The sequence below is a fragment of the Hyperoodon ampullatus genome (genome assembly GCF_949752795.1).
Source record: "Hyperoodon ampullatus genome assembly, chromosome: 8".
NCBI lineage: Eukaryota > Metazoa > Chordata > Mammalia > Artiodactyla > Ziphiidae > Hyperoodon > Hyperoodon ampullatus.
Genome location: NC_136921.1, coordinates 81,471,555 through 81,497,267, shown reverse-complemented (window position 1 = coordinate 81,497,267; position 25,713 = coordinate 81,471,555). Strand labels below are relative to the sequence as shown.

At 36.6% G+C, this 25,713-nt stretch overlaps 1 protein-coding gene across 1 annotated transcript in view; it reads left to right on the top strand.

Moving 5' to 3' along the window:
• The window catches only part of TTC21B (tetratricopeptide repeat domain 21B), a gene marked incomplete at its 5' end in the record, with an annotated part of 88,472 nt that overhangs the window by 21,774 nt on the left and 40,985 nt on the right, over nucleotides 1-25,713 (top strand). The window contains 12 exons of the mRNA XM_079710729.1: nucleotides 2,315-2,399; nucleotides 3,496-3,594; nucleotides 5,200-5,392; nucleotides 5,837-5,934; nucleotides 6,242-6,442; nucleotides 10,368-10,497; nucleotides 14,515-14,672; nucleotides 16,743-16,967; nucleotides 18,814-19,052; nucleotides 20,840-20,912; nucleotides 22,337-22,447; nucleotides 23,190-23,328. Coding sequence (XP_079566855.1) covers nucleotides 2,315-2,399; nucleotides 3,496-3,594; nucleotides 5,200-5,392; nucleotides 5,837-5,934; nucleotides 6,242-6,442; nucleotides 10,368-10,497; nucleotides 14,515-14,672; nucleotides 16,743-16,967; nucleotides 18,814-19,052; nucleotides 20,840-20,912; nucleotides 22,337-22,447; nucleotides 23,190-23,328 — 1,751 coding nt within the window. The remainder of the gene's footprint in view (nucleotides 1-2,314; nucleotides 2,400-3,495; nucleotides 3,595-5,199; nucleotides 5,393-5,836; nucleotides 5,935-6,241; nucleotides 6,443-10,367; nucleotides 10,498-14,514; nucleotides 14,673-16,742; nucleotides 16,968-18,813; nucleotides 19,053-20,839; nucleotides 20,913-22,336; nucleotides 22,448-23,189; nucleotides 23,329-25,713) is intronic.

Here is a 25,713-nt window from a genome sequence, read left to right as displayed (position 1 = left end):
TTCCCTGGTGGCGCAGTGGTTGAGAGTCCACCTGTTGATGCAGGGGACACGGGTTCGTGCCCCGGTCCGGGAAGATCCCACATGCCGTGGAGCGGCTAGGCCCGTGAGCCATGGCTGCTGAGCCTGCGCGTCCGGAGCCTGTGCTCCACAACGGGAGAGGCCACAACAGTGAGAGGCCCGTGTACAGCAAAAAAAAAAAAAAAGTTGAAAAAAAAGAAAAGTAGATCCAAACGTGTTTTAACACAGTGAGCTTTTTTTTTTGGTCACATGTAACTGTTTTGAGTGGGTGTACGATTTGATCAGGCAGCCTTCTCCCACACTGTCTTCAAGGGACCCAAGCTCTCCATCTTGCAACTCTGCTATTTCCTAAAACCTCATGACACCGATGTCCCGCTGGTAAGAGGGGAAAGAGTGTGAAGGAGTCATTCCACTTTTCTTAAAAGCCCAGGCCCAGAAATGCCATAAACTGCTTCCTCTCACATTGGCCGTGGCTACCTGCGGAGATGGCTGGGAAGTGTTGGCTAGCCCTGAGCCCAAGCAAGTAAGGGGAGAGTGGACTTGAGGAGAGATTGCAGTCTCTACCTCAGGTATACACATTTGACATTTTGATAAATGTTGCCAAACTGTTCTTGTAAGAAATTATACTAAGATTCTCATTAGTAGTCTATTGCATGCCCAGCCCCCATCCTTACCAATTCTGGCTATTGTCAATGTGGGGTTTTTTATTTGTTTTTTAAACAATCTGGTAGAATAAGAATGGTAACTTATTTTTATTTTCATTTCCTTGACCATGTTGCCATTGAGCATCTTTTTTATGCTAAAAGCTATTTTTTTTTCTGTATATTGACTGGTTCTTTTTTTCTTTTTCACTGGATCTGTTCTTTCCTATATTTCTAATGGATTTTTACATCTTTTAGGGGAAGTTCTCCATCATGTTTCTTTTTTGGTAGCTTTTTTGGCCCTTCTTTTGCAGTTGACTATCAGAATAACTTGTTTAAAAAAAATGAAAAACTTTATGATATTGGGTTGAATTGCATTAAGTGTGTAGATTATTTGGGGAGAATTTTTTTAACCCCAAATGAGTATTATCATTAGGCAGCTATTGATCTACAGCAAATAACCACACATCTCAGGGCCTGTGATACTGTGCACTCGTTTGTACTTTGGTGTGGGTCATCTAGGCTCACTGACCCAGTCCAGATGTGTGGCTGGGACTCTGCTTCAAGTTTCAGATCCAGCTGGGAGGGCGTGGCACCTCATTGCAGTTTGGACTCTGGTCCACTCGAAGGGTGTTCTTCCCTGGGCTCCAGCCAAAGAACACCAGCTACCTAGAGGAAGCCCTTCTTATGGTGATAGCAGAGTTGCAGAGGACAAGCAGAAATATGTGATGCCTGTGAAACAGGCATGGCACACTGCCATTCCTGTCCACATCCCGTTGGCCAAGAAAAATGTCCAGGTTTGTAGTTGGGGGCAGTGAAGCACACGCCAGCATTTGTAGGGGGAACTGCTCAGTTACATGGCAGAAAGCATGTAATCAGGGAGAGTGAAAAAGCTGGAGCTAATAATTCAACATAGCATACCGTGCATGGTAAGAAACCTAGTGTGTTACCCCATTTATTCAGTTCCATTTCTGAATACCCTTGATAAAGTTTTATAGGAATTTCTGTAGCTTTTGCATATTTCTTACTAAGTTTTGTTTTTGTTCCTATTATTAAAAGGATTTTTTAATAATATTTTCTAATTTTTACCACATTGGATCTATTTTTTTTTTTTTTTTGCGGTACACGGGCCTCTCACTGTTGTGACCTCTCCCGTTGTGGAGCACAGGATCCGGATGCGCAGGCTCAGCAGCCATAGCTCACAGGCCCAGCCGCTGCGCGGCATGCAGGATCTTCCCGGACCGGGGCACGAACCCATGTCCCCTGCATCGGCAGGTGGACTCTCAACCACTGCGGCACCAGGGGAGCCCTCACATTGGATCTATCTTAATGTTGTGAATTCCATTAATAGAGTTTTTGATATTCAGCCCATCTTTACATTCCTGGAATTCTTGTAATAAATCTGTGTGGTCAGGGTGAATTATTCTTTTAATATACTGTTGAGTATGGTAGAATATATTCATATCTTTCGTAAACATATCAAAATTAAGATCCAGAGATTCTTTGGGGTTTAAATAATGAGATTGATAATTTTCATAAAGAAGATGTCACTTTACTAATTAAAATCACTTATTTAAACAGTGGAATAATCAGCAAACCAAGTTTTCAAGCCGTCAAATAAAAATACATAACATTAACTGAAATTTTCTTTGCAGGTTAATGCTGCAAGATAATCAAAATGTGGAAGCACTAAGAATGATGGCCCTTTACTATTTGTGTAGGGAGGGGGATATAGAGAAGGTAAGTTGTATGGTACTATTATATTTATGTTTCCTATACTAAATATGTATTTAGTTACACACACACATGCACATACAAAAGAGCCTTGAAGTGCTGTTTTAGAATGTATGTCATGGTAGTTTTTAGTTGATTCCTAGAAATATACCTTAACAAAGAGGTGGGTTTGTTAAATCACCTAGTAAAGCAAAAATATCATGTAGTTAAAATTCCTATGAAAACTTTAAAAATTATTAACTACAGCATGTGCTGTTTCTGTGTAAAACTCATGTGCAGTAATATATATGATTAATGTAACAAGTGATGCTGGGTATGGAAGAGAACATACACAAAATATAATTCATAGTACTTTTACAATTTTATTGAGTTTGCATAAGTTAAATGGGCTTAGGGTGAAATCCCATTGGACCTTATAAGGCACATGTTTTCTCTGCTAGTGAACACATTGACTGTATACAAGATTATGGAATGCCAAAATCCAGTCTGAAGTAAATAGTATTATAACAAGTGATAGATTTAGACTGGTATTTAGTCTGGTTAAATTGGATAATGTGATAGTACCTAGTAAATACTTCAGTAAGTACTAGAAGAATCTTAGAGGAGCAACTCTTCAGTAAATTTTCCAGGCATTGAAATTATTTATGTCAAGTATCTGATTTTTCTGTTCTAGAAAATATTTTAAATATAAACCAGGCTATGTAGGTAATCCAAGGACTGATCTCATATTATAGTAATGTTTGTAAATATGTTATCATTCATATCTCGTGTGTTATGAATTAATTATTGGAGAGGGAGCTTGGCATGTATAGTTAATTGAATATTATGAGTATCTTTACCCACCCTTAGGAAACCCAAAGGTTTCCATTCAATAACAATTATTAAGGAAACACATTTTAAAATGCAGTTATTTATTTATAATTATTCAACTTTTTATAAAAGGGCCTTTTATCCTCTTGCAACATATACGATTTCATTGGAAGAAGGGTACTTTATAAAAGCAAAGATCTTTTAAAATATTAATAATAATATTAATATACGTGTCATGTATTATGTTCTTTTATTCTTATTTTTAAATAATACTGAATACTTTTTGTTTTAGGCTGCCACCAAGCTGGAAAACTTAGGAAATGCACTAGATGCCATGGAACCACAGAATGCTCAACTTTTTTATAATATCACAATAGCCTTCAGCAGAACTGTAAGAGTGCCAACAGAGCTCTGTTATTTGTAGCTGGAAATATAAAATTAGTCACAAATGTTGAAGCACCAAAAAGCACATGACCTAGAGTGAAAATGTGATGTGTCTATAAATATGTGATACATTCTTAAGGTAGTTCAGAGGAGATACAGTTTCCAGCTATCAGAAGCCAACATGGAGGTATCATGGAGGAAGTGGCACCCGTGAATCCTTTAAGGATAGGAAAGTGCCTTCCAGACAAAGGAAATGGGAATCAGAGCATAGGATTTACGACTAGGGTTGTTCTTTGTTTTTTTTTGCGGTACGCGGGCCTCTCACTGTTGTGGCCTCTCCCGTTGCGGAGCACAGGCTCCGGACGCGCAGGCTCAGTGGCCATGGCTCACGGGCCCGGCTGCTCCGCGGCATGTGGGATCCTCCCAGACCTGGGCACGAACCTGTGTCCCCTGCATCGGCAGGTGGACTCTCAACCACTGCGCCACCAGGGAAGCCCTGTTTTATGTTTTTAAAACTATTTTTTGAATGTTGTAAAGTGGGTAATAGACTATTTGGGTGGGGGAAGTGGTTGCTATCTTATTTTTTTATAATAATAAAGAAATGATTTTATTACAAGCACCCAGTAAAAAGAAGGTAATTGGGAATGGAATAGAAAAATACGGCAGAATTTTAAAATCACTACAAGAAATGAGAGGATTGAAAAGTTAACTAAAGTAGAAAAAAATAAATAAGGAAAGGAGACACAGAGTAAGTAAAATAATTATTAAAATAAAGTTGAAAGAAAATAATCAAGGATATTAATTGTTAACTGACATGAATAAACTGAATTCTCTTATTTAAAAACAAAGATTGTCGGATCATGTGAAATTTAGAGGAACTGTCCCTGCCCTGCCACCCCACTATTATGGAGGTTTGAGTTAATGGGGGGTATTTACCTTTTTTATTTACCTACTTCCAGACACGTGGTTTTTATTACTTTACAACAAATCAAACAATTTAGTAAGTAACAACTCTTCAAACTTATTATGTTCAAAAAGTATATACTTATTTTGACAGCATTGCCATTTCTTGAAATATTTTTGAAGGCTTTTTTTCAAGAAGATTCTAAGGCGTGGTTCTCACTGGTGGTATACTTGTCTTTAGGGGTAAAGCAGATCCTTGTCCTAGTTTTTGCTTCAATAAAAATATATTCAATAATATATATATATATATTTCTCTATATTACTCTAGATATACACACACACATAAATATATATAAAACCTTAAAGTAATGATTTTCTTTTCTGATTATAGGACAATCATGAGACAGTTTGAAAAAAGAGCTCTGAAAATTTTGCTTGTGCAGCATCATTAGAAGCAGTAAACTTTTCAAGATAGCTGTTTTTTAAAAGCATTACTCATAAGGTTGTTTAAGTTCTGATAGGATATGAACTCTTGCTGCACTGTCTAGATAGTAAATAGAGTAGTTTTATTTTTCTTTATGAAATTATTTTATATTTTTCCTACATTCTGAATCTGTGAAATAAAAATTATTTATATGTACATTTAGAAAAAATGAATTCTTCCGAGTAGAAGTGTTTTAATCTAACTTAAAATTTTTTTTCTTTTTAGTGTGGACGTAGTCAACTGATTCTTCAAAAAACCCAAACATTACTAGAGAGAGCTTTTAGTTTAACTCCTCAGCAATCAGAATTTGCTACAGAACTTGGATACCAAATGATTTTACAGGGGAAAGTTAAAGAGGCATTGAAATGGTATAAGACTGCCATGACACTAGATGAAACCAGTGTCTCTGCACTAATTGGTATGACAACCATATCTATGAGTGATCCTCATACAGATGCAAGTAATGATTGCTTTTCATACCTGCCATTAAATAAGAAAAGACATATTTTATGGTTTTCTAAAATTAAACTGTTCTCCACTGTCTACAACAGAAAAAAAATCATGTACCTTTAAGAATAAAATTTTTACTTCTTAAATACTATCTTAAGAGAATAGATTTTTGAGATAATTCATATATATTATGAATACCTTAGTAACTGATTTTCTATGGATACAAAGCTACCCATTTTCTTTTCTTTCACTCTTTGTCTTCTTTCTGTCTTTGTTTTTAAATCTAAAACTTTGATGTATTATGGCAAAAAAAATCTTGTTTAATTAATATTGTTTGTGTTAGCTTGAAGTGTACGTGCGTGAAATGATGTGGATTTTTACCATTTTTGTGTTTGTTTGTTTGTTTTTTTAGGATTTATCCAATGTCAATTAATAGAAGAGCAACTACAGGACGCAGATCAGCAGTTAGAATTCCTTAGTGAAATTCAGCAGTCTATTGGAAAGTCGGCGGTATAGTATTTTATTTTATCAGATGGTAGATCCTAGCTACTATTTATAAAATATGAAATTTTTAATGTCTTAATATTCAGTAATGGTTTTAGAGGACTATTGTACACTAATTTTAATATGTAATTACATTTATTAGTTTACCTCCGTGCATAATTAGACTTAGGATTCTAAAAATCTATCCAAGCTAATATTTAAGTTTGAACAAATACTGTACATAGATAGCACTTCATATACTTTTGAAATCTAAGTAGAAATAAACGGCTTTATAACTGCATGGAGTAATTTATGAAAACTACCTATTTTCCAGGAATTAACCTATTTACATGCAGTTCTCGCTATGAAGAAAAATAAACGACAAGAAGAAGTTACTAATTTGTTAAATGATGTCCTAGACACTCATTTTTCACACTTAGAAGATTTACCTCTTGGCATACAGTATTTTGAGAAGTTAAATCCTGATTTCTTGCTAGAAATTATTACAGAATATCTGAATTTCTCTCCATTGCAGGTAAGTAATTCTGGGACTTATTTTCAAGGATGCATTTACATGGTGTTTTATAAAAGATGCTAATAAATTATGTTCTACATGTTAGACTATAATCAGCATCTTAAAATGGAAGTATTTGTATCTATATTAGGTGAAATAATTTTTAATGAAACTACTTACAGTAATGACTACTATCAACTAATAAATGTGTTGGTTTACAAACATTCATTTGTAATTCATAAAATCTTAAAATCTTAAATTTAAACAAACTATTAGAAGTCATTTAATTCAGACACCCACCTTGTATTCGAATCTACTCCACAACCTCCTCATTAAGTGCCCATCCCATCTCTGGATGCACTCAGAGGTGCAGTTCTTATTGTATAACTGTGATTATTAGACTGTATTTCCTATGTTAAGTCAGACTTTGCTTTGTATTAAAAAATTCACCCGTTTATCGGTCCTTCTTCTGCTCTGGAGTGACATGGAGCAAGTCCAGTTACTTAGTCTAGGCAAGGACCATTCCTCATTCATAAAACACACCTTCAGATTTTGGAAATTAGTTTTCATGTTCCTCTGAACAGTTCCAGGTTTCTAACCATTTCTTTTTTCATGACATAGTTTGAGAACGCTGGTTGTAAGCCTGAGGATATTTTTCATTTTATCAGTGCCTCATTAAGCTCACTCTTCCAAATATGGATTTGGACTGCAAGACTCAGATTAGATTCTTTGCTCCCTAATTCTGGATGTCCATCTAGCTTCCTTTTTGTGAATCACAATACATTATCGACCCCTATTGAATTAACTGTTAACTAAAGTCCTTAGATTTGTTATTCACTATAACTTTGGACCCAAGTGTAGGACTCGACATTTATCCCTGTGAAATTTTCTCTCTCCAGATTTATCCCATAATTCCAGATTACCTTGTCCTTTTGGATCCTGATTGTCATCTGCCTATCTAGCTCTGAGTAGAACTAAGAATGGAGCCCTCTGTTGTATTGCCAGGGAGTTCATTACAAGTTAACGTGGATCCATTAGTCAACACTCTCATTACAGACAGTAAGCAGATGACTTGACTTTATTATACTCAACTCACAACTCAACACAGGGATATCATGATGGGCACTAGCAAATATTTCATTCCTAAAAGCATAGTTTTTAGCATTCTCTCTGATTTACAGCTTCAGTAACTGTAAATGAACTTCAGTAACTGTTCATGACCTTCCCTTAGGGAACTCATGTTGCCTTTCATTGATCATCATGTCCTTTTCCAGACTTCGATGACCTATTTTTTTCAACTAATCTGTCTGGAATCACACCTGGGATTGATCTCAGTCTCAGTCATGGTCTGTTTCAGTTGCTAATGAGTTGGAAAGCATTTTTCAGTACTCATGCAGTATTTAGATTTCATTCAACAAATGCTTGCACCAGTGTGTTGCTCAGAGATGGGGAAATAGTTTGTAAAAACAAACTACAACCCTTGCCTTCTTGAAACATGAGTACTAGCAGGAGGAGACATAATATAATTAAGTCAATCATGTAGTGTGTTAGAATATCACAGAAGAAAATAACAGAACAGGGCAGAGGGGGTAGTAATTTTGATAAGGTGGTCTGGGTAGGCCTCATTCAGATGGGAAAATTTGAACAAAACCTTGAAGGTCTTGGGAATATGGTATAGAATGTTTCAGGCAAAGGGAGCCGTTGTGCAGGTGGCCCAAAGGGACACAGAGATGAGTATGCCCAGGACAGAGTGAGGAGTTGGGGAGTAGTCACCACGAGGTCTCAGCACAGAGACCAGTGTGCTAACTTCTCTGGCTTCAGTTCTGAGTATAGTGGGGAGCCACCAGAAGGCTTCCAGCATGATCCAGTTCAGCATTTTCAAAGGAGTCTTCTGGCAGCTCTGCCGAGAGTAAACTGTACAACGAGCAAGAAATAACGTGTTAAATGGTAGTTGGGTCCCTAGTCCACAGACGTCCTATTTTTCCATAATATAACCTTCATCAGCATGATAGAATCTAATTAGCATTTAAAATGCTGTTTTTGTGGGGAAATATCAGAAAGGCAGACTTGACATTCCAGCTCCGTTTCTACTTTGGCCCTTTTATATATATACTTTCTAAAATCAAACATTATCTTAGAGATTGTCCATATAAGTCCTGGTTTTTTTCTATGATTCACTGTGAAATTACAGTAAAAAACAATGGTTGTTTTCAATGAGTAATTCTTAGCAATTGGCAGAGAACATTATCAGAACTTCACCCTTTTACCTATGCTTTCATTATTTTCAGTTACACTGAAGAAATAAATGTTTTAAGAATATACTCTGTACCCATTACTGTGTGAGTCTGTCATACAGAGTGAAGTAAGTCAGAAAGAGAAAAACAAATACCGTATGCTAACACATATATATGGAATCTAAGAAAAAAAAAAAAAGGTCATGAAGAACCTAGGGTTAAGACAGGAATAAAGACACAGACCTACTAGAGAATGGACTTGAGGATATGGGGAGGGGGAAGGGTAGGCTGTGACAAAGTGAGAAAGTGACCTGGACATATATACACTACCAAATGTAAAATAGATAGCTAGTGGGAAGCAGCCGCATAGCACAGGAAGATCAGCTCGGTGCTTTGTGACCACCTAGAAGGATGGGATAGGGAGGGTGGGAGGGAGGGAGACACAAGAGGGAAGAGATATGGGGACATATATGTATGTATAATTGATTCACTTTGTTATAAAGCAGAAACTAACATACCATTGTAAAGCAACTATACTCCAATAAAGATGTTAAAAAAAATAAATAAAATGGATCAAATGTCAAAAAAAAGAGTCTGATCTTTGAGACACATAAAGACCCTTAGCCCTATAAAAGAGGCAAAACTAAATATGAAACTACTATAGAACTGTATAAGACAAAGAATGCTGAATTATTACATAGATTATAAGTGCTATAGAAATTTCAAGAAGTTGAAGTATTCTAGGCACCAATTGTTTTATACTCTGAAAATCTTTTTGAGCACACATTTTTTTGGTGCCTCAACATAATGAGAAGATACCACACTTTCTTGTTAGTAACCATGGCTCTTCATAGGAGTGACCGTCAGTAAGAGGTGGTGCTCCAGTTAAGAATCTGTGTATGTGGAGTGTAAGATTGGGGGGATGGGAGGATCATCCTTCAGATAAAGGAAGGAGCATTAGTAAGGCAAAGCAGGGAGGATGAACATTTGATATTTAAACTCTAATATCACATTTCTAAATTGTGAGTGAATAACCACTGGATAAAGATGGGTTGAATAGACAGCCATTAAAAGAATAAAAAAGTGGTCTAGTACTGCTTTAGTTATTGTATTCACTGTTAATAAAAAGAGAAAAAAAAATTGAGGGCCTACAACATGCCAGGCGGAAAAGTGGGGAATATGAAGGTATGAGACATTTGGTGTAGTATACGTGAGTGTTCAACCTTCGGATTTTTACTAGAATGATGAAATCTGAATTCTCTAAAAACTGACCTTACAGTATTCTCGGGGGTGGTGCAAGTTACTCAACTGAGTAAATCACAAGGCAGGTTTAGAGTTAGAACTCACATTGCCTTGACTCTCAATTCCAGCAAGAAACTCTACCTCTCGTTATCATTCCTTTGAACAGATATGTTTTCTTGACAGATTTTTTAAACAGATATGCTCATTTCATATGTTATCAAATTAGTAACTGTATAATAATTTCACAGTTATTTTGCTGAGCAAAAGCCATCATTTATATAGTCTGTTCATACGTCCCAGGGAGATAAATTAGTATTAGTCCAGTCATAGTAAAAATATTGAGCAATAAATAGAATAAGACAGATTTTAGAAAAATACGTGATTTTTGCTCTTCACATTACAATTAATATGTTTATTTTTAGCTAAATACTATTATAAACCTATAAAAAATGATCTGCTGATTTGTTTAGCCTGCAAGTCCTGGGCAACCTCTTTCTCCACTTCTCAGACGTTGTACCTCAATCCTGGAGACTATAGTAAGAACTGTTCCTGGTCTTCTGCAAGCTGTCTTCCTAATAGCAAAAGTGAAATATTTGTCAGGTAAGATATACATTAAAATCTTAAAATAACCTTTATATTCTGATGTTGATGAGAACTAGTATAAACAAACTAAGCACTCCTTGTATGAATAGTCACATAAAATAGTCACATAGAATAGTCACATAAAATGCACATTTTACGTGTGCACAGATAAGTAATTTTTAACCAAAATAAAACTGCATAACTTTCTTTACTATTTAATTCTTTAAAAAATTACTATAAACTTCTGTGGTTCAAGTGAATTTCTGGGAAAATACAGTTCTACCACTTAAAAAAAATTCATCAGATGGTACTAGGTCCTGGCAGTATAATTTATAGTCTTTAATCTCTCATTTGAACAGATTATAATGGTTGACTCACTGGCATGACCAAATGTGCTGTTCACCAGGTTTCAGGCCCTTAAGAAATTCATTGATTAATTCCTATTTAGTTTCTGTGATTGGTTATACATAGCTTTAAAAAAATATCCTCAGTTATAGCCTTAGATTTTTAGGATACAAACATATATGACAACATATATAAAAATAGACCATCATGTGGTACTTATGTATGTATCTTTGCTGGCTGAATGCTATGCAAAGTAAAGTTAAGTTTGTAAAGTCCTATAGGACAGAAACCAACTTCAAGGTGTTCATTATCGTTAACAGTTACTTCTTGCACATAATGGAACGAGTTAAGAGTTTGACCTTACTAAGTTTTTGGATTTCAGTTTTAACTGTTTGGGGGTTTTTAAAAAAATAAATTTATTTATTTATTTATTTTTGGCTGCGTGGGGTGTTCGCTGCTGTGCATGGGTTTTCTCTAGTTGCAGTGAGCGGGGGCTACTCTTCGTTGTGGTGCACGGGCTTCTCATTGCGGTGGCTTCTCCTGTTGCGGAGCACGGGCTCTAGGCCTGCGGGCTTCAGTAGTTGTGGCACACGCGCTTGGTTGCTCCACGGCATGTGGGATCTTTCTGCACCAGGACTCGAACCCGTGTCCCCTGCATTGGCAGGCAGATTCTTAACCACTGTGCCACCAGGAAAGTCCCTTTAACTGTTTTAAAAAGAGAACCAAATGATCACAAAAGCTTGTTTCACCTCTAAAATACCCTAGTTGTAAGAACTGACTCTCTATTACCTTCTTCTGATTGAGTTCTATTGAGCCACATCATATTTCTACTTTCTTCCCAGTTAGAACCGGTATCACCTACTAGGTGATCAAACTGGGACTTTGAGTTCTGTGGTTAATTTGTAAACACTCATTATTTATTTTGAATTTTGATATAAATCAATTTCAATATAGTAATAGTTAATTGCCAAAGTCTTAGGAAGGAAACTCTTGTATATTAACCCCATTTTTAAAAAGAACATCCTGAAATAATGTGAAACAGTGGTGGCACGTGTTTAAATAGCAGTATTCTTGCTAAATTGCCAGAAGTCAACTGCAGTGACTTCTGGCACCAACTACAGTGACTTCTGGCACCAACTACCTGGAGTTGGACTAAACTTCACAGGTTAAGGGCACAATTCTCCATCATACTGCCCTCATTTTAGATAGCAGCCACAAGTTCAGGGGTTCCCAGGGCCTCCTGCACTTCTGACTAGCTTGCTACTAATTTAAGGGTTCTTATGATTCCCTTCAGGTTCGATAATTCACTAGAAAGACTCACAGAACTCAGGAAAGCACTATATCTAGGATTAGAGTGTTATGATAGCAAACTGAAATTTGAAAGTCATCTAAACCAGCAAAAGGAAGAGATGCAGAGGGTGAGGTCTGGGAGGGTCCCAGATGTGAAGCTTCCATTGTCCTCTCCCTGTGGAGTCAGGACACATCAACTTTCCGACACATCAATGTATGACGACACCTGTGGAACATTAGCAACCAAGAGAACTCACCCAAGGTTCGGTATCCAGAGTTTTATTAGGGTTTTTGGGGTTTTTTGGGTTTTTTTTTTGTTTTTTTGCGGTATGCAAGCCTCTCACTGTTCTGGCTTCTCCCGTTGCGGAGCACAGGCTCTGGACGCGCAGGCTCAGCGGCCATGGCTCATGGGCCCAGCCGCTCTGCGGCATGTGGGATCTTCCCGGACCGGGGCACGAACCCGTTTCCCCTGCATCGGCAGGCGGACTCTCAACCACTGCGCCACCAGGGAAGCCCTATTAGGGTTTTATTACATAGACATGGACCGAATCTTTGGCCATGTGATTGAAGTCAGTCTCCAACTCCCCTCTCCCTAGGTTAGGCTGGTTATAGGTGGCTCAAAGCCCTACCCTTCTGTTCACAGGGTTGGTCTTTCTGGCATGGCCAGCCACCATCCTGAGTCACAGCATTAGCATAAGCTCTCAGGGCCCACTGTGAATAACAAAGATTCTCCTATTGCTTGGGAAATTCCAAGACTTAGAGACTGTCTCCTGGGAACTGTCTCCCTGTCTCCCTGGGATAAAGGCCAGCCAAATTCTTTATTACATAGGACCTGCCAAAGGCAGAACTGCAGGACAGAAATTTCTTCCATTTTTCTCTCAAGAGAAATTGGGCTGCTCTTAGATAAGAATGTGATATTGATGTGATCTTTGTTTTTATGGCCTGTTTTTTCCCAACAGGGATGACCCGTTTCTCCATTTTGAAATACTTAGTGGCCTCCTGAAGCTAACCGGACATATTCTTCCTCCTTATCTTTAGAAGAAACAAAAAAGATTATGATTTCAGTTATTCATACAGTCCTCATTGTTTTTTCCAGTCTCTTATTTGCAAACCCTAATTCTTTTCTATGTACTCTCTCCACTTGGTAATAAGCTCTTTTTTCAGGTTATCTCCTTAATCCTCCTCCTTCCTAAAAGAATATGGGGGTGGTAATTTGCATGAAAATTTATTATGCTTAATCTTCCCTTCTTTTTTTGTCTGCACAGTTCTGAGTGTTGGATTATATCACAGTGAAAAAGAAGCTAATGTTTATTATGCTTGTTGGTTAACTGACAAATTTAGACACTGTATTTAATAAGTTATTGTGCTACCCCAGCTAAATTATTGTTCATTAATCCTCTGTCTCTAAGAAAGCGTTTTCTGTTAAATGGATTTCTGTTAGAAGAAAGTTGAGCGTTTGGGAACTGAAGGCCTGACTGTTACCCTTACTTTGTCTGTTAAGGTGTTAGGTAAGGTTACAGAGAGTAATTGAACGGATACCTTAGCAGAGTTACATGGGGAGCTGGCCTAGCTACACCTACTTAAGGCCAGTTTATGAGATGGCTAAATGCAAATCAGTGTGGGTGACATCACGAAACTTCTAGCGCCTAGAGTCTGTGCTGTTGTTTCTCTGAAGAGCCTCTTCTACCTTATCTCTCAGCCCAAGGTAGATTCCAATATTCTGTTCACTTTCATCTTGATCATTTCCTTCTATTTTAAGATTCCCAGATGTACTTACTAACCTATAATGGAATATAATCTGCAAAAATGCTGAATCGTTATGCTGTATACCTGAAACTAACACAGTATTGTAAACCAACTACAATAAAAGAAAAAGTCTTCCAGATGTACAATACCTGTGGTTCCAAAACATTTGATATTTCAGTTAGTATTTAAAGGCATTTTAAATCTGTAACTCACATTTCCAAACCTCTGGAATATATCCTCATGCCTTTTTTGGTTATTTTTTGTACAGTAGTAAAATTTCTAGCCTAGATATGGCACTATAACATTCTATTTAAATTTCTATGTCTTACATAACTTATTTTAATGAAATTGTAAACTAAAAAATTTTTTTTGACAAGGAAAATACAGGTACATTTAAAGGGCTTCAGAATTTTTCACATACTTTTCCTGATTTGCTCCTTATGATCAAGGGATGGCCTGGCTTTAGGTATATTCTTTCATTCATATTAAAAAGAAACTGACTAGTGCAGGTAGAGGTTAAGCTAAGGCCTTACGAACAGAGAACTTCTAAGTTCAAACACCAGAACTATCCATAGACTAAATACTTTTCTCCCTGTTCTCTCAGGTTTTCTCTTGATCATTTTGTATTATAATAGTGCTTTGTTTCCTCATTAGGTGATATTGAAGCAGCTTATAATAATCTGCAGCATTGCCTAGAACACAGTCCTTCCTATGCAGATGCTCATCTCCTGATGGCTCAGGTTTATTTGTCTCAGGAAAAATTCAAATTGTGTTCTCAGTCTCTTGAACTTTGCCTGAGCTATAATTTTAAGGTAAGTGTTCCAGACTCAAGTGGATAAGACATATTGCTCTCCTTGAACCTTTAGCAAATGTTTACATATTCAACTATTTTGTTTCTTAGCCTGTAATATTTTGCTAGCAAATGCATTTTTAATGGAAAATATTTTGAACTCATTAGCAGTAGGAGAAAAAAATGGAGGCAACTGTGGTGTAGTTAAACAACTATATGGACTTGGCAATAAAAGACCTGGAGATAGTGTCTGGTCTTTTTACCTGTCTCTCTCTGAACCTGTTTTCCTTTCTAGAACACTTACATGATAATACCCTACAATTATAGTGAACATTAAATGCAATATGAATATGTAGAGATAATTGTAGACTGTAGAGCATTGTGCCAAATATTTTTATGTGTAAGGATTTTATTTTATTGCCTGTTTCTTTCTTGGACCTTGGTTTTTAATAACTTCTTTTTAGATACATCATCAGAGAACAGCTAGTCATTTTGAAAGTTGGTACATAGTTTGAGGATATAAACACACTAGATTTCTGTCCAAGATATTCAGTGTGAACATCTCATATCCCTGAGCATTACGGAAAATCCTAGGTTCAGGGGCTTCCTGAGCAACCTGGAGTCAAGGAGGAGCTCCTCAGACTTTTGCTTTGGTTGGCAGTGTCTTGAGCCCTTCGATGTGAGAACCCTTTAGTGCACTGGAGAATTCAAGTTCCAGGCAAGGTTTGCAGAAGATAATGCCTGCTTCTTAGGACGGTAGTTCTCAAGACTGGTGTTGCATTATGACCCCAGTGCCAGTGCTGTATCTCTGAGAGAATAGCGTAAGTATGATTGTTTACACAAGGCCCACAGGTAAACACGATGCCTAGCTATGGCTCAGAACCCAGCATTAGGAGGACTGTAGACATCCTGGAGGTTAGATGGCTGCCACATCATCTCATTCTGGACCATCTTCTTCCCTTTGACTCCTTCCTCATCTTTTGTCATTCTCTTTATTTTTTCTGTATATGCTGTTGATAGCCAAAATAAAGACAGGAGATTGATTACTACGTGTTTCGGAGTAGTATCAAAGGGTAAAACCAATGTTTGATTAACGTTTCCTGAAATTTTTTATCTTAAATTATTTATTTATTTGTTTATTTATTTATTTAATTTATTTACTTTTGGTTGCGTTGGGTCTTTTTTTTGTTTGTTTGTTTTGTTTTGCGGTACGCGGGCCTCTCACTGCTGTGGCATCTCCCGCTGCGGAGCACAGGCTCCGGACGCGCAGGCCCAGTGGCCATGGCCCACGGGCCCAGCTGCTCTGTGGCATGCGGGATCCTCCCGGACCGGGGCACGAACCCGCGCCCCCTGCATTGGCAGGCGGACTCCCAACCACTGCGCCACCAGGGAAGCCCGAGCGTTGGGTCTTTGTTGCCGCGCGCGGACTTTCTCTAGTTGCAGCAAGGGGGCTACACTTTGTTGCGGTGCGCAGGCTTCTCATTGCAGTGGCTTCTCTTGTTGCAGAGCGCGGCCTTCAGTAGTTGTGGCTTGCGGGCTCTTGAGCGCAGGCTCAGTAGTTGTGGCGCATGGGCTTAGTTGCTCCGCGGCATGTGGGATCTTCCCGGACCAGGGCTCAAACTCGTGTCCCCTGTGTTGGCAGGTGGATTCTTAACCACTGTGCCACCAGGGAAGCCCTGAAATTTTTAATCTTAAAATTAGAAAATTAAGGAAGGACAAGAAACTGTGTAGAAATCTGATAACTTTATTTCAGTACGAGAAGTCTGAGGTAAAGAAATTCATTTCCTGAAAACTAAAATAATTTCTTAGAATATACTTGCTAGCCTTATAAACTTTGTGTGCAATTTCTTTCCTCTCATGGTAGAAGCACTTAACTTGTTTGTTAACCAACGGAACACTAGGTTACCTGAATTCTGATTTAATATAATAAATGATCAGAACATGAGTAAGAGGACAGAAATAGACCTCAAACATACAATTACAGAGTAGACTGTCCTCAAAGATCCTATTATTATAACATTTGATGGATTGTAAACTATGTATTGATGTTGTAAACACTCCAATGAAGTATTTCTGAATATTATTTTTTCAGGTGAGAGAATATCCTTTGTATCATTTGATAAAAGCTCAGTCACAAAAGAAAATGGGAGAAATAGCAGAAGCAATTAAAACCCTGCATATAGCAATGAGTTTACCAGGACTGAGGAGAACTGGAACTTCCTCAAAGTCAAAATACAGAAAAACTGAAGTCGAGGCAAGCCATCGTTTATCAGTCTTTCTTGAGTTGGTAGAGGTTCACCGCTTAAATGGAGAACAGGTAGGTCAAGTGTAATTCAGTGGCTCAGATCTGAATTTTGTTATTCAAGTATATAGAGTCATAGGAAATGAAAAAGCTAAAATTATTCGCTTGACCAAGTGGTAAAGTTTAGAAAATTTATTTCTCATCACTTGGCACCAGATCGTGTTACTTTCTATAGCCCCTGAATTTAGGCATAGTTTGTACTGGGATGACTTTGTGTATCAGTGTACTTACATTGGCTACCATGAGATGTAATACTAGATATACACTGTATGTGTAATATAAGTAATAATATAATATAATATGATGTACTGTAGTATGTATTAATATAATGTGTATAATAATATAATGTATGATTACTTGGGCTATCATGAAATGTAATAGTATAATATAGTTATAATTCTGTGAATTCCTAAAGGGGCTCACACACATACACACACACACACACACACACACACACACAGATGTACTACTGGAATAAAATCAAAGTACCAATCTGAAATTCTAAAAGTTGAGAAAATAAAAGAACCACTGAAATAATACAGCTTTGGTAAACTAATAGGAAAATCATAAAATCAAATACTTCAAAAAATACAGATAGATAGATCATAAAATCAAATACTTAGGGGGACTTAAAGAATAATATAGATAGGTAGATAGATAGATAGGTAGAAAGAAGGCAAACAAAAATGTAATTCTGAGAAATGAATTAGAACCTTGTAGAAAATGAGGAACTTAACATCATTTATATTTGTTTTTTAAGTTGCAGCTGTTGCTAATCAGTTATTTCATGTTTCATATTTTAGTGAAAATTAAGAAGGCTGTGTCCAGATACTTGCCAAATCTCAAAGAATTTCCAGTTCACTAATAAATTAATGTAAAATGCACTTAATAAGAAGAACCAATTCTACTATACATAGTTGATTCTGAAATGCACTATTTTTTTCACATTTTAACGTTTCTTAAATCAGAATGTTTTAAAATCTCTAAAGTTGAGATGAATTAAAATCAATGACATTTTAGATTCATTGAGGTACAGATTTGGAAATTAGGAAATATATTCACCTGGGGTATAACAAAAATGACGTCCTAGTGTAGGGAATAACGTAATCTGCTATGTAATGTAGAGCCATCGGGTACAGAGGGTGACTGTGGACTGGATCCCATTGAAGATGCAGTGATGAACATGGCTAAGAATTTAGGCTTTGGAGTCACTCTGGTTCTATCATTTGTTAACTTCTTAACTGTCTGAATCTCATTTTACTTACTGCAAAGTGGGGGGTAATTATAGTAACTACCTTAGAGGATTTTTGCGAGAATTAAATGGGTTAATATTTACAATGCTGGGTGCAAAGTAAATGTTTATTAAATTATAGTAGCAACAAGTCTTATGTAGCAACTGCTGTTGTCCTAGTTATGAGAACACTTTTCAGCTAACAAATTTTTTTTTTTTTTTTTTTTTTTTTTTGCGGTATGTGGGCCTCTCACTGTTGTGGCCTCTCCCGTTGCGGAGCACAGGCTCCGGACGCACAGGCCCAGCAGCCATGGCTCACGGGCCCAGCCGCTCCGCGGCATGTGGGATCTTCCTAGACCGGGGCACGAACCCGTTTCCCCTGCATCGGCAGGCGGACTCTCAACCACTGCGCCACCAGGGAAGCCCTAGCTAACAAATATTTATAATGTCATCTTAATTTGGTCTCTGAGTTTGGTTTTAAATTTTTGTATTTTTCAAAAAAATCTATCATTATTTCACAAATATCCTAACTGTACTAGCATTTATTGTTCATTCTGTATTAGTAGAAAACCTTAGTTTGTGGTGTAACTTGTTGAAATTTTGAATGTTACTTTAATTTCACCTTTACAGCATGAGGCGGCCAAAGTTTTACAAGATGCCATCCATGAATTTTCCGGGACATCTGAAGAGTTGCGTGTCACTATTGCTAACGCAGACCTAGCTCTGGCCCAGGGAGATGTGGAGCGGGCTTTAAGCATGCTTCAGAATGTTACATCTGAGCAGCCTTATTTCATAGAGACCAAAGAAAAAATGGCAGATATATATCTGAAGCACAGAAAAGAGAAGATGTTATATATCACTTGTTACAGGTAAATGGTTCTTTCAACCCATTATATTTTGACATTTATCTCCTAAAATTAATCCCCAAATTTCTTTCTTTTAACTGCTTTTCAGATACTTTATAGATCCCTTCCTTAATGTGTTCTTGCTTCCTTCTACTACCACCAAACACAGTAACCAAGTTACTCTCCCTCAAATGTAAATCATGGTAATTATGGTTTATTTCAACCTGTGGCTTACTTCAGTTTCTCAGCCCTCCTCTCTCATCAGATGTTATTTTTGGACTTTGAAAGAGCTACAATTACATGTATTCTAATAGCTTAAAAGCATTATGTAATGTAACAATTCAGGGGCTATATAGTCATATTTAACACTCAGTATCATAGTTATAGCAGAAGAAAATTATGGCTTAGTATATTCCACACTAAGGTATGGATTACAGAAATGACAGGGGTTTAAAAAGTGTCATACACTGATGCCCTTAGGAGTTACTGGGATACACAAAACGCACACACACACACACACACTCTCACACGAAACATGGGTGCACACATGCACACACAGGTTGCTCTTACACTTCTCCCCAAACAAAAAGATAAAGATACAAGCACACAGTCTATGTGAGAGAAAATTAATGTTTTATCCTTGAGAATAGTAAAATGTTGATGAATTAAGTCATTGGTTCATCTATATTTTGTAAATATCAAAGCCCAGAAAGCTGCTCAGATTCTTTGTAGGTACTGAGTGATTCAAAGAAACTGAGCAGCACCCCCTGTATAGATGGATGGACTGGAGTTTCCTAGATTATATTTTCTATGATGTTTCTAAAATATCGGCACTATCATCTCTAATGATATGAAAATTTTTTTTCACTCTTCACACCTTTTATTCTATTATTATTTTTTAACATCTTTATTGGAGTATAATTGCTTTACATTGTTGTGTTAGTTTCTGCTGTATAACAAAGTGAATCAGCTATACATATACTTATATCCCCATATCTCTTCCCTCTTGCGTTTCCCTCCCACCTTCCCTATTCCACCCCTCTAGGTGGTCACAAAGCACCGAGCTGATATCCCTGTGCTATGCGGCTGCTTCCCACTAGCTATCTATTTTACATTTGGTAGTGCATATATTTATGTATATATAAAATAGGGTTGATGTGTTTGGATGCACTATAGTATAGTAGCTAAAATCATAGGTTTTTTTTTTCAAGTAGATCTGACACATTAGCTATAGTAAACTCAGCATTATCTATATAATTGTAATAATTTTCTCAAGAGTTTTTGGACCAATTAAGTGAGATATTGTACATTAAAGACATAGCATCACATTATTTGAGCAACCTTGGTATTTTGACCTTTAGCAGTTTACATTTTGAAGGTAAAAAATAAGCAGCAAATGTTGAAGTAGAATATTTTGTATTTTTTAAGGTAACTCGTTGTATATGACGTATGCCATGAATATCAGAGCTCAAGATGCATAGGAAGATGATAAGTGTTTGTCATATTTTGCAACTTCATTCCTACATCATGTATTTCTGGATAATGAGAGCTTATATGTTTACTATCTATCTGTATACTTTTACCTGCATTTCAGGAAATAGAAAAATTTAATGAAAAAAATTGTTGACTTAGCATAAACAATCTGAGTGTGGGTATGGCTGGGGTTTTTAAACAATATTACACTGTTGGATATGAAGAAGGCACTCTGAAGTCTATTAGTTCATTGAAAAAATAAGCTTATCTTTTATTTAATTGGTTTAGAAGAAGAAATTTGTATTCAATATACTAAGTAGAGTTTGTCTGATTTCCAGAGAAATTGCTGAAAGGATTCCCAGCCCTCGTTCTTTTATTCTCCTTGGTGATGCATACATGAATATTCAAGAGGTAAAGTTTTGATACTACTGAACTTAGATTTAAAAACAAAACAAAACCCAAAAATTCTTCTTTGTGATTAGTATAACATTCTACTGAAAGGAATTTGAGTTTTTTTCTTCCAGTTTTATTGAGATACAGTTGACATGCAGCACTGTGTAAGTTTAAGGTATAGCATAATGATTTAACTAAAATACTATTAACTAAAATACTAAATCATGCTATGATTATCACAGTAGTTCAGTGAATATCCATCATCTTATATAGCTCAAAATTAAAGAAATAGAAAAAAATATTTTTCCCTTGTAATGAGAACTCTCAGGATTTACTTTCAACAGCTTTCACGTGTAACGTACAGCAGTGTCAATTTTCATGTTGTACATTATATCCCTAATACTTACTTATCTTGTAACTGGAAGCTTGTACCTTTATTTTATTTTATTTTATTTTTTTGCGGTACACAGGCCACTGTTGCGGCCTCTCCCGCTGCGGAGCACAGGCTCCGGACGCACAGGCTCAGCAGCCATGGCTCACGGGCCCAGCCACCCCGCGGCATGTGGGATCTTCCCAGACCAGGGCACGAACCCGTGTCCCCTGCATCGGCAGGCAGACTCTCAACCACTGCGCCACCAGGGAAGCCCGGAAGCTTGTACCTTTTAACCACCTTCATCCAAATCCCCTCCCCTCATTTTAATAACGTTTACTTAATAGTCAAAGATCCAGTCATCACAATAAAAAGGGAGACAGCCATTACAATTAAAAAGATATAGTTATTTTTCAGGGCTTCCCTGGTGGTGCAGTGGTTGAGAGTCCGCCTGCCAATGCAGGGGACATGGGTTCATGCCCCAGTCCGGGAAGATCCCACATGCCGTGGAGCGGGTGGGCCTGTGAGCCATGGCCGCTGGGCCTCCGCGTCTGGAGCCTGTGCTTTGCAATGGGAGGGGCTGCAACAGTGGGAGGCCCGCGTAAAAAAATGTTACAGTTATTTTTCAAATTGAGATCCAGTTATTCAGCACTATCATTTGAAATAGAGATGATACCAGAAGTAAGGTGAGTCACCTTTAAACAAAAGGATGAAAAGAGCACTGGCTAAGGTGGTGTTTTCTTCAAAGGGAAGCAATCCTCTGACCTCTGGTTCTGGCTTTTATAATGATGCCAGATGAAAAGCTGTCAAGAAGCTGTCTCTTAGTTCTCATATGACTATTTATGAAGACATGGACCTAAGTAACATGGGTGGGATTATACTAGTGAGTTACACCTGCACTAGTGATTGATTATCAGGTCTCTGAAATTATTAAGGTTTCTGGACTTAGTATGTGCTTTATTGGTCTTAGTAAGTATTTCAAATATAGACCTTAATTATAGAAGTGTTGCCATTTAATGGGAGCCACCTAAGCTGTTATTTTATTGCTTCATTTTTTATCTGCCAACATTAGCCTGAAGAAGCCATAGTAGCATATGAGCAAGCATTAAATCAGAACCCAAAGGATGGAACATTGGCAAGCAAAATTGGGAAAGCTCTTGTCAAAACTCACAACTACTCAAAGGTAAATACTTTATATTTTGAAATGTATCTGTTTTAACAAATCTGCAAACCCTGCTCTGTGAAAGATCTTCAGCAAGCACTGTTTGTACCTTAATGGTTGGAAACTCCAAATTTGTCTTTACAAACTGGAATTTGTGTTAAAGACTTTCTCAGTGTCTCAGATTCTTCTCTGCTGCATTTTGCAAAGACTTTTTGGACCCTAAAGTTTACTTCAGGTTTCACCTTACAGCAAAATTCTGCCATGAAATAAATTATGATAAACTTGCTGTTGTTACATCTCTTTTATCATATGACAAAGCATAATAGATGTCCTTTCCATTGAACCAGTTTTGGTAAGCCATGTGCTTTGAGGGTTTTTTTTGTTTGTTTTTTTGTTTTCATTTTTGTTTGTTTTGTAGTAAGGATATAGATTTTCCTTTAGTTATATTTTTACCCTATTCCTGGTAACTGTTGAACATATATACAACAGCTAGCAAAGTATTTGCATTCACTAACTTTTGGAATAAAACTGGAAAACATTTTAACAAAGTACTTTGCTTTAGTTACTTGTAAGAAATGCTAGTTGTCTTGTGTAATATTGGATTCTGTAAGAAAAATGTCACACTTAATCAATAGTGCAAGTCCATGCATAAGCTGCTTTTAGGTTACTTCCAATTGCTTTAAGTCGTAATGTGTGTAGAATCTATGCTTGAATGCCATTCTCATTGCCTTTTTTTCCCCTAACTGAAATGGATTTTGTTTAGGCAATCACTTATTATGAAGCTGCTCTGAAAAATGGACAACAAAATTATCTTTTCTATGACTTGGCTGAGCTGTTATTAAAACTGAAATGGTATGACAAAGCAGAAAAAGTTCTTCAACATGCACTAGCTCATGAACCTGGTATGAAACTCTTTCTTATTTGGAAAAGTATACCTAATATATCTGATTCTTTTATTTTTATATTAGTATGTATTTGTATTGTTAGTGTATGTGAGCTTGGTTCTTTCATTTGTCAGAATGTCACTCTACTAAAATAAGATATTTTAAAAATCTTAAAACAGATTTGTGAAACAGTTTGTGTTATAGAAAACTACTTTCCAAAGTGACATAAAGGAAGTTTCCTTTAGTTTTTTTTTATTTAATTTTTATTTTGTGTTATAGTTGATTTACAATGTTATATTAGTTTCAGGTGTACAGCAAAGTGATTCAGTTATACATATATATATGTATACATTCTTTTCCCATATAGGTTATTACAGATTACTGAGTGGTGTTCCCTGTGCTATACAATAGGTCCTTGTTGATTATGTATTTTATATATAGTAGTGTGTATTTGTCGATCCCAAACTCCTAATTTATCCCTCCCTCCCACCTTTCCCCTTTCATAACCATGAGTTTGTTTTCAAACTCTGAGTCTGTTTCTGTTTTGTAAATAAATTCATTTGTATCATTTTTTTAGATTCCATATATAAGTAATATCATGATATTTGTCTGTCTCTGATTTACTTCACTTTATCTGATAATCTCTAGGTCCATTCATGTTGCTGCAAATGGCATTATTTCATTCTTTTCAATGGCTGAGTAATATTCCATTGTATATACGTACCACATCTTTATCCACTCCTCTGTTGATGAACACTTAGGCTGCTTCCATGTCCTGGCTATTGTAAATAGTGCTGCGGTGAACATTGGGGTAGATGTATCTTTTTGAATTATGGTTTCCTCTGGATATATGCTCAGGAGTGGGATTGCTGGATCATATGGTAGCTCTATTTTTAGTTTTTTAAGGGACCTCCATACTGTTCTCCATAGTGACTGTACCAATTCACATTACCACCAACAGTGTAGGAGGGTTCCCTTTTCTCCATGCCCTCTCCAGCATTTATTGTTTGTAGAATTTTTAATGATGGCCATTCTGACCAGTGTGAGGTGATACCTCATTGTAGTTTTGATTTGCATTTCTCTGATTATTAGCGTTGTTGAGCATCTTTTCATGTGCTTTTTTTGGCCACCTGTATGTCTTCTTTGGAGAAATGTCTGTTTAGATCTTCTGCCCATTTTTTGATTGGGTTGTTTATGTTTTTGATATTGAGGTTCATGAGCTATTTGTATATTTTGGTGATGAATCCCTTTTCAGTCACTTCATTTGCAAATATTTTCTCCCATTCTGAAGTGGGTTGTCTTTTCATTTTGTTTATGGTTTCCTTTGCTTTGCAAAAGCTTTTAAGTTTAATTAGGTCCCATTTGTTTATTTATGTTTTTATTTTCATTACTCTAAGAGGTGGATTGAAAAAATCCAGCAATGGATGTTGCTGCAATTTATGTCATAGAGTGTTCTGCCTATGTTTTCCTCTAAGAGTTTTACAGTATCCGGTCTTAGGTTTAGGTCTTTAATCCATTTTGAGTTTGTTTTTGTGTATGGTGTTAGAGAATGTTCTAATTTCATTCTTTTTTATGTAGCTGTCTAGTTTTCCCAGCACCACTTATTGAAGAGACTGTCTCTTCTCCATTGTATATCCTTGCCTCCTTTGTCATAGATTAATTGACCAGAGGTCCATGGGTTTGTTTCTGGGCTTTCTATCCTGTTCCATTGATCTATATTTCTTTTTTGGTGCCAGTACCATTGTGTTTTGATTACTGTAGCTTTGTTGGAAGTTTCCTATAAATTGCAGCTACAACCTGTGTTTAAACAAGTAAACATTTTTATAATTCTTTTTAAAAGTTGTTTTTTAAAAAAAATTCAGCATTATTAAAGAGTATAATGTACAAGTCTCCAGTTTCTCCTGTGAATTCTACTTGCCCTGTTCTCAGACCTCCCTAGAGGTAACCATTTTTGTGTTTTGGTGTATATTTTATATATATTTATGTAAATATCTAAGTGTAATATGCATATTAATCTTTTCAAAATGCATCATTCTTCCTATTCAGCAATTTTTTTTCACATACAATATGTTGCAGATATAGTTTGATGTCAGTACATCCATATTATTCTATCTAATGGACTCACAATATTTTATAACTCCGTAAGCTATTTAATTTTCCCCCAATTAGTTTGTCTTCCAGTCTTTTGATGTTATAAACCATGTTAAAATGAATATCCTTGTATCTCATTCTTTGGCATACACTTGCTTATATTTCTTAAGAGCAAGATGCTATGTTAAAGGGTATGTGTACTTAAAATTTAATTGGATACTATCAAATTGCCTTCTTAAATGTTCATACAAATTTACTTTTCAAAGATCTGTACTTTTTAATAAAATCTAGTGCTTGTTCATTGAAAAAATT